At 37.2% G+C, this 15,238-nt stretch overlaps 1 protein-coding gene across 1 annotated transcript in view; it reads right to left on the reverse strand.

Annotated features, from left to right (window-relative positions):
• LOC134531964 (uncharacterized) overlaps positions 1 to 15,238 on the reverse strand; it is a 30,945-nt gene that overhangs the window by 14,567 nt on the left and 1,140 nt on the right. Inside the window, exons 2-3 of the mRNA XM_063368064.1 lie at positions 7,246 to 7,338; positions 555 to 705 (exon numbers count right to left, since the gene is read on the reverse strand). Of these exons, the coding sequence (XP_063224134.1) occupies positions 555 to 705; positions 7,246 to 7,338 (244 nt within the window). The remainder of the gene's footprint in view (positions 1 to 554; positions 706 to 7,245; positions 7,339 to 15,238) is intronic.

Genomic DNA, 15,238 nt, shown 5'->3' on the forward strand with positions numbered 1-15,238 from the left:
CATACTCTGCCAATGAAAAAACCCCTCAACAAAAGAAGTACATCGAATCACTAACGTCACAGTTAACAGCAGGTGTCACCAGTCAGTAGCCAATGCGCCGATGTAATTTTCCCGCGTGCATAGAGGAGGATCATGGAGTATATATATATATATATATATATATATATATATATATATATATATATATATATATATATATATCTTACAGGTCATCGAAATAAGCGAATTTTTAAAGGTCTCTAGATCATGACTAATTGTGAGGGTGCAGCAGTACGGTGACTGCATTCTCATCGGTCCCGTCAAGAGCGGGACGACAGCTCTCACCGACCTCAGGCAATAACCACAGGAGGAAAAGCTACAGTATTTTGTGGAACACCTTGACACAGAAATGAAATCGCGAAATACAGGTGCCCCTGCCTATCGATTAACGCGAAGCAGAAGCATGTGTACGTATGTGCTTCAAGTCAACTTTGCCAGGCGATGCTCTGGCCAAGTGTCCGAGAGTTCGCCAGGACCGTGTGCCAGGAGGGCGAGGGGGTTAGTCGGTCGGGCACCTGACAGAGTCGACGGCCACTTCGGAGGCGCCCTCCGCGGTCAGGTCGCTGACGACGAGCGCCAGGGAGTAGTTGCCGCTGGACACGTGCACCGTCGACTGCTCCAGCGCCAGGGGCACCAACCCCGGGATGCCCAGCTTCTCCGGCCGGCCTGCGGCACGAGCACGAGGTCCAGGCTCCGTGTGGCCTTTGAATATATATATATATATATATACTGTATAGAAGTCGCGAGTGGATAGGATTTACTCTACGTTTTTCAGAAGCGTATGATGAGCAGCTTGGGAACTTCACCGCTGCAGTGCGCTGCCGTAACGCCCTGTATCGTCTTAGTTGTTATTTACACGTTAGAGCGCAGCTCTGTCGCCCGCTGTCATTCCCCGCACCCCCCATCTATCATTCAATGCAGCTCGAGGACGTTCAACGAGAGGGGGAAGGGGTGTTTGAAGAGTTCGACACTTGTCCGCTAGGGACCACCACAAGTCGATGCCCTAGAGATGGTGGCGATTGCGGCGGTGAATTAACCAACTACCTCAAAACCGTATTAGAAATTTTAACCTGGGCTGGCGACTTCTATACAGTATATATATATTCAAAGGTGTGGCGGCCCGCCACCCGTCCAGTCACACGTCGTTGCTTTGGGGGACGCACCTCAACGCCGAAATACCACAACGCAGAACGTACAATAACGCCGAAAACCATAACGCCGAATGCCAAATTGACTACAACGCCGACAGCTAGAAAACTGCTGTGTACCACAACGCCGAATTACTAGAGACCGGAAAAATTCGCGTATTCATTTCACGATATGCTAGAATCCAAACAACTGTACCTTTATATTGCTTTTGCGATTGGCTTACAGTTTATCTGAAGGACTTTGAGCCAATGGGTAACCTTCAACCAAAAGAGTATCGAATCGCAAGTGTCCCAGTTGACAGTTGTCACTAGTCAATAGCGCCAATGAGCAGGTGGCATTTGCCTGAGTGTGTAGAGGGTTGTGGAGTCTATCCTAGAGGTCATCGAAAGCGCGAATTTTTCCGGTCTCTACGAATTACCACAACGCCGAAATACATTAACGCCAAAAAAATGTCATTGCAGGACTGCCACAAAGGTAAGGTCAGGTTAGGTAAGGTTAGGTTAGGTTAGGTTGTGGTATTTCGGCGTTAAGATACATTTAAGAAACACACACAAATTCATTCAGTTGTTTTTCATTTTGCTCCTGTGCCCCCCCCCCTTCTCTAAGCAACATTTTTCGGCGTTACTATATTTCGGCGTTGTGGTACACAGCCGTTTTCTATCTGTCGGCGTTGCGGTCAATTTGGCATTCGGAGTTATGGTATTCGGCGATATTGTACGTTCGGAGTTGCGGTAACGACCCGTTGCTCTGCTCTGCCAAGAGGTTTTTGTGCTGGGCCATGACGTAGGGATACGGAAATTTCGCGCACTCATCAAGTCGCAAGCTAGAATGCAAACCTTCACACTGTGTTCATGATTTGATCGCAGTTGTTTGGACACAACCCGGTACGACCGTGAGCCAACGATACCTATATAGGAGAGAAGTAAGAGAATCATGTAGTGCCAATTAACAAGGGTAAAAATGTTCTCGCTAAGAAATAAATATTGGGAAAGCAAAAAAAGTGTTTAATACACTTATGAATCCGCGAAATTTCTGGTTCTCTAGTTAGAAGAAGTAACTGAAATAAAAAAAATTGTTATTTAGTTTTTTTTAGTAAAGTAGGACTTATAACGTCACCACACTTTATTTGAGCTATAACTAGGTCTCCAAATTTAGAGGAATAACGACCGTCTGCGTTTAAGATAAACATAACAACAAAGCATTTATTAATAGTTTCTCAACAAAGAGAAGTAAAAAATTCCGGTATTTCACTTCTACAGTTTGATAACTTTTTTTTTGTAAATTTGTTTCTAAAATTCTAAGTCAATGAGGCAATTTTCTGTGCAGGTAAAGGGAGACCACTGCATGGAAATATTTTTTCTTTTATCATAAGTGAAAACATCAAAGTTCTTATTCTGTACTCTACTCTGTAATTAAAAAAAATGTAATACCTTTAACCCAGATATTTTTAATTCAGTTTATTAGTCATACGTAGAGACCCGGAAAATTCGCGGGTTCATTTCGTGTTATGCTAAAATTCAAATAATTATACCTTAGTGCTGCTTCTGTCATTGGTTCTCTGTTAATCTGGAGGACTGAGGGCCAATTAGAGACCCTCGCTCATAGAAGTGTCGAATCACAGGTTAACTAGTCGAGACGACTCACAAGTCATCAGCCAATGAACAGTTGGCATTTGCCCGAGTGTGTAGAAGATATTGGAATCTATCCTGGAGGTAATTGAACCCGCGAATTTTCCGGGTCTCTAGTCATACGTATAACGATATTCCAAATCATAGAAAATAAAATAATTAATAATTTGTTTTAAAAGCTTAAGAGTCAACTATTAATTACTTTAAACATTTACTAAATTTTTTTTATAGAAAATTTGCAAATATTATTGTTATTAATTTTGTAACTTGCAAGGGAACACTTAATTACTTTTGAATTTACTTTACAGGCCACAAAGTTCATTTATGGAAGGACAATATGGACTGCAGAGATTTTAAAGGTTTAATTTATTCACCTGCCTCATCAGCGGGTAGAGCAAAGGCCATCAAAGCTCGTCGACAAACTCAAATGGCACCGCATCAGTGAATTACCTGCTTGTTTGAAGTGATTGGCGGCGTTAGGCCGGACAGACAAGTACGTCAACTGATCAGTAATTTAGAACGCTTGAAATGAGAGAGGAGAGGGGAGGGGGATAGGTTAGTGGGATTACAGCGACTTCGGTGTCATGTGGTTTAAACATGTGGTGTTGGTTCGTTAGAATCACGCTCGCACGCACACAGACGTAACTAGACTGGTCTCCACCCGGGGTTGACCCGGGGCTAGAACTCATATCGGCAGCCACCCCCCTTCCTAGGCCCGGTTTAAAAAAGAACCAACCAAAAAAAAACCTTTCCCGAAAACACCTCATATTTAGAGACCTGTAAAATTCGCGGATTCATTTCGCGATTGGATAGAGTCCAAATACTTTTGACATTATTTTGCTTCAGTGATTGGACCACAGTTTATCTGAAGGACTCTGGGCCAATTAAAAATCTTTAACAGGAGAATCACGATAATTCCAGTCAACAGGTGTTACGAGTTGGTAACCAATCAGCAGGTGTAATTTGCACGAGTGCATAGAGGATCATGGAGTCTATCCTTTAGGGATTTTATCTCGCGAATTTTTCCGGTCTCTACTCATATTGCTACCAAATATTAATTCCACTTTCCAAATATTTTGGTTATAACCTAGATTGTAAATAAATACACGTAGTTGCATATTGGATAGTATGCGGAAAAGTTCAGTTTTTTAAATACAGTATGTTCATAAAAGAATGCCCCAGTGATTGATTGTAATATTATCAAATGTGAGCGTTGTAAATTTTTGGTCGAAAGTCACAATTATCAATCGGTTTCAGCGAGCGTGTAGTGCTTTGGGGTTTTTCCGCTTTGCAGCGCCACCTAAGCGCAAAATGGCGGCTCCTGAGCGCAAAGCGTTTTGTGTTCTGCAATTTTCTAAGAGTGAATATGTAGATGATTTCAGTTCAACGTGCGTTTCGTTTAAAGTTTTAATTGTGTTCCCTCATTGTGGCGAAAACATCTGAAGATGTTATAGGCACCTGACATAAAGCCATGAGATTTTTTTTAAATTTGAGGCTTTATAAAAAAAATCGTTTCTACGTTCCGCCACTACTTAATGACTTGCCAGAAGAGGCTATTATTTCCATTACTCCGGACTTGTAAACCGAAGTGTGGGAAGAATTGGACTTAAGTTAAAATGTGTGCCGTATAACTCAAGGTGCATAAATTGAACATTCGGAAGAAACTATATTAGTTGATTTTCAATTTGATGTACGATTTGTTATAAATAGTCTAAATGAAACTGCTATAATATACCATTGAAACTGGGACATCATGTACAGCACGATATACATGTACGTATGTATCCTTCAATAAAAAATAGTTCAGTTCACCTGCCCTCCAACATTTTTTTTTTTTTGTGTTCTAACACCACGATGGCGAAGTAAGTATCCATATTAAATATCACTGCGCAAGTTTAGCGCCTCACATAACCGGCGCCAGGGGCACAAGTCACGTCTGCCCCCCTACCCCCCTACCTTGTCGCTAGTTAAGGTCTCTGCGCACGCAACAGGGTCGACCTCGACGGCCGTGTGTGCTCTGACGTCACCGAGCCAACAGCGCCCACACGTCGTGCGCGCGCATGCCCGCGCCTTCATTGTCACGGCCGGTACAAGCCGGAGTCGCTCGCAAGTGGGACCCACCCCCTTCCCCCTCCCCCCTCACCATGGCCCGGGATACCCAGTGCCAGCGCGCTCGGACCGTACGAGATGAGGCAACACTCCACACACACACTCCAAACATAAGTTTTTTTTTGTTTCAAAAAAATAATAATTTTGAAGTGAAACTTCTTTGCTGAGGGGGTGAAAATTTTTTTCTAGCGTTACAAAAATTCCCGGCTACATGAGGGGAATATTTAGTTAGGTACGTGATGTGGGGGAACCGAGTAGAGTAGGAGAAGGCAGGGGAGAGGTAGACATGACGCAGCACACTCGCGCACTTGCATACTTGCACACTTGCGCCCTTGACTTGAAATCTAGCAGACTTGCATACTTGCACCCTTGCCTTGAATACTAGCAGACGCATACTTGCACTCTTCAATATTTGCACACTTTCACACATGCATACTTGTGCAATAGCATAATTTAGCGCTCATACTTGCATATATATTTTTTTTTATCTGTGACCTCATCTAACCAGAATTATCTTTACTGTAACTAATTAAATGGTAAGCAAGAAGTTTTGCTTCTGTCCCACGTCGACTCCACGCAAACTTTTATTTTGTAAACAAGTAGCCCAGATATTTGCGTGTGAATCCAAAAACGTAATAGTGTAAATTGTAAATAAAAATTAGAAAAAAAGGGGCGTAGGATTTGTAAGGGAAAGTCTGCAAGTATAACGTGAATACTTCGTGTAAATGGTCCGTTTGCCACCCGTGAAAGACACCTTTTTGGAGTCGTCACAAGCTGTTCTGTATTTCAATGCAATTCCGATTGTGTAAATTCGCCATGTGAATCTATATTGTAATATTTTTCTCACTTCTTTCGTAAATTTGTCTCACATTTGTTGTTTAAACGTAATCTTCTTTTAATATATTTCAAACGTGTTTTAAGTAGTGCACATATTTCTGCACAAAATCAATTATATTTGATTCACAATTGTTTAACACCCGGAGTTTAACGAGAGAAAAACACGCCTATTACTCGTAGTGACTTCTTAATATGCAAAACCTTTTAAAATGGTTATTAGTAAACATATATATGCGAAACTCATATTTTCTAAGCCCAGTTTATTTTTTTATCGATTAGAAATCTATCATTGTATTTTCATCACACTTAACTTTTCAAATGGCATGCCGATTTATAACACGTAATCACTTAAAGGACTTTTCTGTGGAATATACGGATATAAAGGATTGTATGAGCTAAAAATTATTGTAGTTTTCTAAATGATGACTAGCTTGAAGACAACACACGTATTTGCATCTCCCAATGCTGTGAATTTGAAGACGTGAATACGAGTTACATGTAGCATTGTCATAAAACCATTTTAGCAACTAATATTCAATTAATTAATTTTATCCCATATAGCGCTTTCTCAGAAGAAACCTCTCAAAGAAATTTATCAATCACGAAGAGCTTATCTGTATGGCAGGGGAAATAATTAATGACAATTACAGCTATTAAATACTACACAGATAAAATTGTTCCGTAGCTTCACAAAAGATTGCCTTAGAAACCAGTTGCCAAATAATATCTTTTAATACTACAAAACAATATTATAATTACCCAGTAGGCCTACAACTCATGTTTTTAGTTATTTTTTCATATATGAAAAACATTTTTTGAGATAACACTGAGTATTTTATTACGATAAATAGTGCCTAATTTTATATTTTAATTATGTTTCATTCAAGTATGATATTTTGAAACATAAAAAAAATAGTATATTCCATAATTAGACTGGATTTTGTTTTAATATGCTTATTAATGTGTGCAGTTAATACTGGAAAGCTATTCAGGGAACGGTTTACAAATAACTTTAACTCTTAAAGGTACTGGAATAACACAAACCACAAATGCCTAGATAAGAATCTGACACAGTATTTCTACGAACACTTTTTTTTAGTTGATACAGTTGTTTTAAGCAAATTTACAAATTTACAAATATATTTAATTTTACACTAACATTTGAAAAAAAAGTAAAATTTCAATTTTTGTTTGGGAGGGAAAGATCATATTTTAATTAAAAAAAATATGCTTATTGAATATGATTAAGGAAATCAAAAATATTTTTTTTAATTCAATAAAATTATAATTTTTAGCAAATTCAATGGTTCTGTTTTTTTACGGAATGGCAAAACTTCTAACTCAGTGGGGAAAAAACAACACATTCAATATGTGAATAAAGGCTGTAAACTCCTAAAAGCCATTCACCGAGTTCTGCTCAACAAATGGGAGTCATAGGATGTGCGAGAAGTTGTGCAATCTGTCTGGTGGAGACTTTACTCACCTCTCACTATGTAGCGCACCGCATCGTTAGCGTGGTTCTTGGCGCACGTGTAGAAGCCTGGCTCTGTTCGCACGCAAGGCTTTATGCAGAAAGCTAGAACACAAAAAATTAAATAATAAAAACTTTTTGTTTCAACCAAGGATAAAAATGGGAAAAAATAATTCCTCTCTTTAAAAAAAATTGGTTGTCTGTAAAGTCGGTTTACGGACGATAGTTTAACGTGACGTCATAACTAAACATTGATGAAATGATTGCATACTTTTATGAATGAAATTGAATCAATTTTATTGAATTATCACTATTTTGTAGGGATACAAAGAAGGAGTGAAATGAAATCTACAATTTGATTGATAAATTTACTTTTATTTGCACTCATTAATTCAAATATGTTTATTACTTTAACGAAGAGATTATTTTAACAATAACTTTTATACATGTTTGCTATTTAACTTCTTCCAATCTGTGTTATTCTGTTATGGATAGGACGATGATAGGAAAAGTAGGAAACGAATGGGAGTGTTTCAAGTTTAATGTGCCTCGAAAAAGTCAAATCGATGGTTGTTCCAATCGAGTGGAAGAGAGATAGATGCGGCGCAAGAGTACAATGAGCGTAATGGGACACAGCTTAATGGGATAATGTGCGTAACGGGACACTTTTTCGTGCGTGCAACCGGCGTTCATCGGTTTATTAGACGTTGTCACGTCAAAACTCTTATATTCTTTGCATGATTCTTGCAATGGAGAAGATAGATTTAAAAAAACTATATTGATGACATCATATTTGGTTTTCAATGTGTGTCCTAAAGAAACCAAAATAATGTACAAGAAATATGAATACACATAAAAACAGGGAAAAAAAGTTAAAATATATGCATAGACTGGACACAATTTCGTGGAAGGAATTAGAGTAGTACCACAGCATAGATGAAAACAGTGTGATGACAACGTCGACACAGTTGCGACAAGAACAGAAAATACAAACAACAACCTTGGACAATACACGTAAAAAACAGAGGAATCCAACGATGATACAAAACAGATATCCTGGAAAACACACAATGGCCACGAATTGTCGGAGTCGCATACGTATCGCTGTATTGTCGTTGCAAAATTCGTGCTGTTATCTGGCAACAGAATAGTTTGCAAACTTACTTACATTAGATGACCTTTGCCATTAGTTCATGAGATATTTGTCAGTTCCTGCACGATAATTATAAAATAATAATGTAGCGGTAGGCACTCAATAAATACAACCGTCTAAAGTTTAACAAGAATCTGGATTCTACCCTATTGTTATAAATTAAGGGTAACTTTTTATGTCTCTAGTAATAAAAACTAAAATTTTTCAAGTTTACATTTAACATTTTAAACTTTTTTTGTTTAACTAATATGTATTGTATCATCATCAGCAGAGATCTACATAACATCAAGGTCTTAATTTATCAAAATATTGTATTGTCACGGGTTCTTTATATGTATGAAAAATTTCAACACATTCGGATGTTGAAAAGTGTGTAAACATTGAATGGAAAGTTTTATGACATAGTCCATTCATTCAAACATGCATACAGGTGAAGCTAATAAAAAAATGGGTAGAAAAGAAGAAAAAAAATCGCGAAATACGAGATGCGATCAAAATATACTGTGAATAATTTTATTACGAACAAAGTATAAAGCTTACATCCAAATTGAAATAATTTCTTTCAAAATACTATCCTTTGCTAGCGATGTGCACTCTACACAAAGTTGAGTCCATGATTGGAAGCATTTCTGGAAGGTTTCTCGGAAGGGGCTTCAGCTGCAATGTCTCTGCCCTCTCAATGTCAGAAATGGCGTAAAAACGTTTTCCATTTAGCATGACCAAATTTTATGGTCTTCGTTTCGTAAATAAAACTTAATGTCACACGCTATATTTGAAATACGCACATTCATTAAGTCGCAAGTTAGAATGCAAACCTTGACACTCTTATACGGTTTTCGTGATTGGACCGCAGTTATTTGGACACGCCCCTCTACGACCGTGAGCCGACGATGCCCAGCTAGGGGTCAATTAAAAACGCAAAAAAAAATGCTATCGTTGAGATATAAGCCAAAGGGAAACCAAATCTGGGTTGCGCACACGTATGACTTTGAATTCTACCCCGAGGCCAACTGAATCCGCGAAATAACTTAGTCTCTATCCATGACGCACGACAGTCACGGTAAACACGACCTCACTATTCCGGCTCTGTAAGCCGACTGACAGGTCACAACGTGTTCAAAATTGACACCGACTAGCTTAAGGGATCGGTAGGGGCATACAGATTTCGCGAAAATATTTCGGGACTAGATGAAAGTTAAAACACCGTAACATCGTCTGTTTTTAGTGATTGGGAGAGTTTCTCCCAGGTAGGGGAGACCGGGGTAAGTTGGCGAACGGGGTAAGATGACGAATCGTATGTAACTAATCCAGAAACACAGATAGACGGTTGGCGCACCTGTGACCTTGTGTGTCACCATCTGCACCTACTAGGCAGGTGCAGCAGAATTTTCCAGTCAGTTTGAATGTGGCAGTTTTGAGAGGCAGTCTGTTTCGTGAGCCATTGTTGTAATATTGAAGGTACGTATGTTAAGCTATTACGAGAAAAGAGTCCATTTGTTTTAAATGTTTATACATGTAAAATGAAATGCTGACTTTTGGGAGTATTTTAGTGTATAGATTGTTGAAGAAAATTTGTTAATGTTGTTCGTGATTTTGGTAAAGCAAAAATACGGCTGCTGGGGCAAGTTGACGGGGGCAAGATGACGAATTCGTCATCTTGCCCCTGCAATCGTCAACTTGCCATAGGTAATGACAGTGTTAGCATTATTTTGTATTATATGTGTTATTTAAACCAATGATGTACAGATATGACGATTATTTAAGTAAAATAAAAATAATAATGAAATTATAAAATATTATAAATAGTTCCTGTGTTAATAGTCGTAACAATTTTAATTGATTTTTTTGTAGATGCCTAGGCATATTATAAGCGGAAAACGGAAAGGAGGCGTTGAAGTGACGAAGAGATAGATAGAAGAAGCAGAATGAAGAGAAGAAAAATGAAAGAAAAACTAAGAAAACTGAAAAACAAAACTCTGATCATTCTGTAGCAAAACCATAAAGCCTAAATAGCGTTTCTTGCCCTGCATGTGAAGAAGTTTACGTGGAACCTTCAAATGAAGACTGGATTCAGTGTTCCACATGTTCTGAGTGGTGGCACGAAAAATTTTCCAATTATGAAGTCAAGGAATTACCTATATCAAAGTCGTTCAAATATGTTACAATATATCTTCTTTACATCCTGCACGTTGTTTAGTGTAGGATATCTATAAAAATATTGTTTACTTTGTCCATAAATATATATATTTTGGTTTCGTCATCTTACCCCAATAGGTTCGTCAACTTACCCCACTCCTGGGGCAAGATGACGAATGTGCTAACTAATTGGTTTCTTGTCAATAACTTCGGAACTACGCAAAGTAGTACAACCTTTTTACATATTTAGGTAGAAATTAGTATGTACTTCGTATGGGTACCAAATTAGATATTATATATGCTTATTTATCTGTTAAAGGCCATTTCAAAGCTTAACATCGTCAACTTGCCCCGGTCTCCCCTACATATCGATTGTAACAACACCAATCGCAGTGATTCAGTGCGGAAGTAAACGCGTCCTGAGTGGCTCGGCCTAACAAGGCAACGACTTCTCTCGCAGACGGCCGCCAATCACAAGGAAGAAACCACAGGTGCGGGTATACCTTGTTGCAGTCTAATTAGTGTTCAGATCTTTTCGCGAAAAATGTTTGCCCCTAGGGATCGGGCTTTCAGACATACTTCTTCAAATATATGTAGAGTAGGCAGTTAGTTGTTGCTTTAAAAATTCATTCACCGTAATTCTTTTTTTTTTCTTCACACCTCGTAATCTTGGCACTGGTTTTCAGACAGTTTATTAGACGTGAAATGACAGTTGACTGACGCGCGCGAGACGACAGCCACGGCGAGAAAGTCGCCCCAGCCATGTACGGCCGGCAGTTTGCGGTCCGGGCAGTGACGCAACAATGAAGTGTGATTCAGACGCACCTGGGCTGCACCCGAACACACAGTGACGCGTCCACAAGCACACGCATCCCTACTTCCCTCAGAAAATGCAGCTGCGATGTAGAGTATGGATTTCTAATGGAATGGATAGTAAAAAGAATATATTTTACTGCCAGCACCACCTTTTGACGGTCGGTCGTACTAATGTGCGAGCAGCCATTTTGAGTCGTAATATCCACGAATATTCAGCGAAACGTTAAATTTTAAATTTTTAACGGAGCGTGGATGTTATAAATGCTAGCAATCAACAATTATTTTTTATAAATCCAGAAATTTTTTAAAAATACGTACCTATCATGAGCATTAGATACTTCTATAAATTTAAGGTATTTTATAGGTTAGTTTTATTAATGTTGTTAATTGTTATCACTTACTCTTATCACGTTTTAATTAAATCTTATGCCAAAAATCTTAAGAAATATTATGTACAAACAAAATAAAACACTATTCCGAAGATAATGGATGTAGGGACCCATCAGTAAAATTCTCGAGTATAGTGGACTCAGGTATGGATGCATCGGCATCCCCTGTGAGAATTCGGAAGCAATTCAAAGATGGCCGCGTCCTCTACGATGCAACTTTAATGAATCCCTTAGCTAAGGAATCAGTAGGCGAGTTTTCACACGTCGCGCAAGGCACATAATGTGATTCTGTTATTAATGTTATGGACAGGTTTTTTTTTTCCGCGAAAATATTTTTCGAAACTGACTGTGGTAAAAAACACTCGAGCGTTAGTCTGTTTTTCATGGTTGGTTGTGTTTCTTCCGGGTACATGTTGATACAGTTGGCACGCGGCCATTTTGCGCGAAGTGATCGCGTCCCGTATAGCCAGTCGCAAGGAAGAACTCCTGGCGTGGGCACACCTTATTGTAGAATAATGGGTGTAGAGAACTATTCGTGAAAAAAAAAAAAGTGTCCCTATATGTTTGTAATAAAATCGTTTTTCAGAGGGTTTTACAAAAATATCTTTTGCTGTAAAGAATCGGCCACCTTATGGACGACATGTGGTTTCTTAGTTGAGATTATTACGATAATCTGTGTTGTATTGTGGGAATTTTCAATGCGAATTTAAGGAATGATTCGTAAACCAAGTTACAGTAAACAACTTTGAAAGTTATTAATTGAGGCTAACATTTGTGCTAGTAAATGAGTTATAGAGCCTATATTAAAAAAACGTTAAAGCAAGAAATATGTAAATCCAAGATATGTATTTTCTTCTAAAACGAGGCCATTAGAGTAGATGATTAAGTATATAAAAATTCGTGCTATTACTCTTGTCAGCAAAACTTATTGCCAAAGTATTTATTGCTTGTTTTGAGCTGAAAAGGTGGTTTTGTTGCTCTAATATTAGCTCATAGTTGCTGAAACATTTTATTTAATTAAATACCTTTGAAATTGGCCTCAAACATTTTTTTCAACAATGTTAATTACAATAACAGCACTTTCGTTAAATTGGTGCGAGCGAAGCCGCGGGTTGTTTATAATTAAAAATATACAGTCACATATTGCCGTTTAAAATTCCAATAATGAATGTTTTTTTAATGAAAGAAAACTTAAAAATTCGTCACATTTTGTTGCAAATATTATTTATGTACTTTATTATGGTTAAATACTTCTCTTCCAATGTTAAAATATTTGCGCGATGGAAGATGTTTAGTCGGTGAACTACCGGCTTTGTAAGTGTTGGTGAAGTGTGAGATTTAAGTAGTGTTTAGAAGTGAACGGATAGTTTTTATTTCAGCTTACAAAAATTTTGAACGGACTGGTGGTGTACTTACTAAGGGAGTTTTTATATTTTTGGCTTTCAACTACTGTTATTTTCCACTAGTTGCGGTAATGGTTGAGCATATAAAAAAGTATTTCGGACGAAAGTTGTGAATAATATTTTAAGGTTTCATAATAAATTAGAACGAATTTAATAATGTTAATGGTACGGAAATTATGCAATTTTTAAAATCCTACCGTTTTTTTTTAACCCTATGCAGCAATAGTTCATCTTATCAAAAAATGTTTTGGACAAAAGATTTAGGAAAAAATTAAAATATTTACAAACAATTTGAATGAATTCGATCGTGTGTCTATTAAGTGGACTATGCATTTTTTTTAAGTTTTCCAACCCTATTTTTTTCCACCCCTTGAAGTTATGGTTGGTCATATCAAAAATATATTTAGACAACACGTTTTGATATATTTTCTGGGAGTTATTATAAAATAACATTTAAGTGATATTCGTCGTATTGTTAGAGTTATAACTATTTTTCTATTTTTCAAGAAACCTTCCCCATTTATACCCTTTTGGTCGTGTTTTCCCCATTAACAAACCCGACTGATTTAACATGACTATATTTTATGTATCAGTTTGGATGTGATTTGTGCAGAATTATGGCATTTATCGTGGCCATAAAATTTATATATATATATATATATATACTTTTGAGTTGACAATGGTTTTGGGATATATGGAACATGAAACGATGAACCATATAAATTTTTTCCTGAAATGCATCATGGTAACGACTAAAATAGGTAATCTTTCTTCGAAATATACCTAAAAAAATATCGTTATATTCTATGCATATAACGTACTTGAAAGTTGGCCGATGTTTTCTTTGTATTTTTTCGTCTTGGGTAGTTTGTAAACGGGTATTTGAAAAAGAAGTTGTAACTTTTTGCGGCTTGTTTTTCTTGCGATTTTGGTTCCTAAGATCCGTTAAACAATGACATAAAAACGTAAAAACCGGAAATGGACAACGTACCGGCAATAAATTTACATTTCCCTATTCGTCTGCTGATTCTACAATGCACGGAACCGTAGCAAATGGCAACCAAAAATATTTAATTTTTAGGTATAAAACATTAAATGAACTTAAATAAATATTATGCTTTATGATAATAACACAGGTTGAATTTATACCTATTTATAGAAATAAAAATGTAAATCTTCGTTCGTTCAAAATCTTAAATCTCCTAAAGTTCTTCACCGAGCACTTTGAAATTTTTAATACACTCGTATTTTTATATACTTATGTTACACCTGTGGCAGGTAAAAATATTAATAAAAATATAGATAGGTAAAAACATAAATTTTGTAATATTTTCATTGTTATAGTGATACACGTAGAGTTATACAGAGATATAGATATAGGTATATAGATGAGAAAGATAGAAAAATATAGATATAGATGAGAAAGATATAAATATTTAGAGGGATATATATTGAGAGATAACTATAGAGATAGAGAAGGATAGAGAGTGATAGAGAGAGGTAGATATATTTTTGTAGATAAAGATATAGAGAGGTAAAGAGTTATACATAGAGCTACAGATATAGATATAGAGAATTAGAGAAGGATAGAGCCTCTTGGTATATTTGTACCTACTTCAAACAAATTATAAAAAAATTATCGAGGCATTGCAATGCAAGCCGGGCATTAGCTAGTAATACTACAAATAAACGGCAAAGTTATTATTGATCACTAGATATTCTCGTACTTGAAACAATTTTTAAGTATTTAGAACAGAAACAAATATGGCGACCACCACAGCCAAGTACTCGAATTCTATTGGTCGCACGGAGGAACGTAAACGGAATAGCTCAGTATTACCGAGGTACGTAATCCGTACGGGTCATTCTGCTTCCGCGTGCTATTGTAGAAATTCTGTTCCGTGAGATCCGTCTCCGTTTACGTGATCCGTTTCCATGTCGTTGAAAAAAGCTTTTAAACGGGATTAGATTCTGCCATTTTATATTTTCCCATCTTTTTGCTATGATTATAATATTGATCAATTTATCCCAATTTTTGGCATGTCAAGGCATTTTCATATCTCCTAGACCTTTTATACCTAGTTGTAACTACATATTTATTAAGAGGT

This window comes from Bacillus rossius, chromosome 5 (assembly GCF_032445375.1).
Source record: "Bacillus rossius redtenbacheri isolate Brsri chromosome 5, Brsri_v3, whole genome shotgun sequence".
Taxonomy (NCBI): Eukaryota; Metazoa; Arthropoda; class Insecta; order Phasmatodea; family Bacillidae; genus Bacillus; species Bacillus rossius.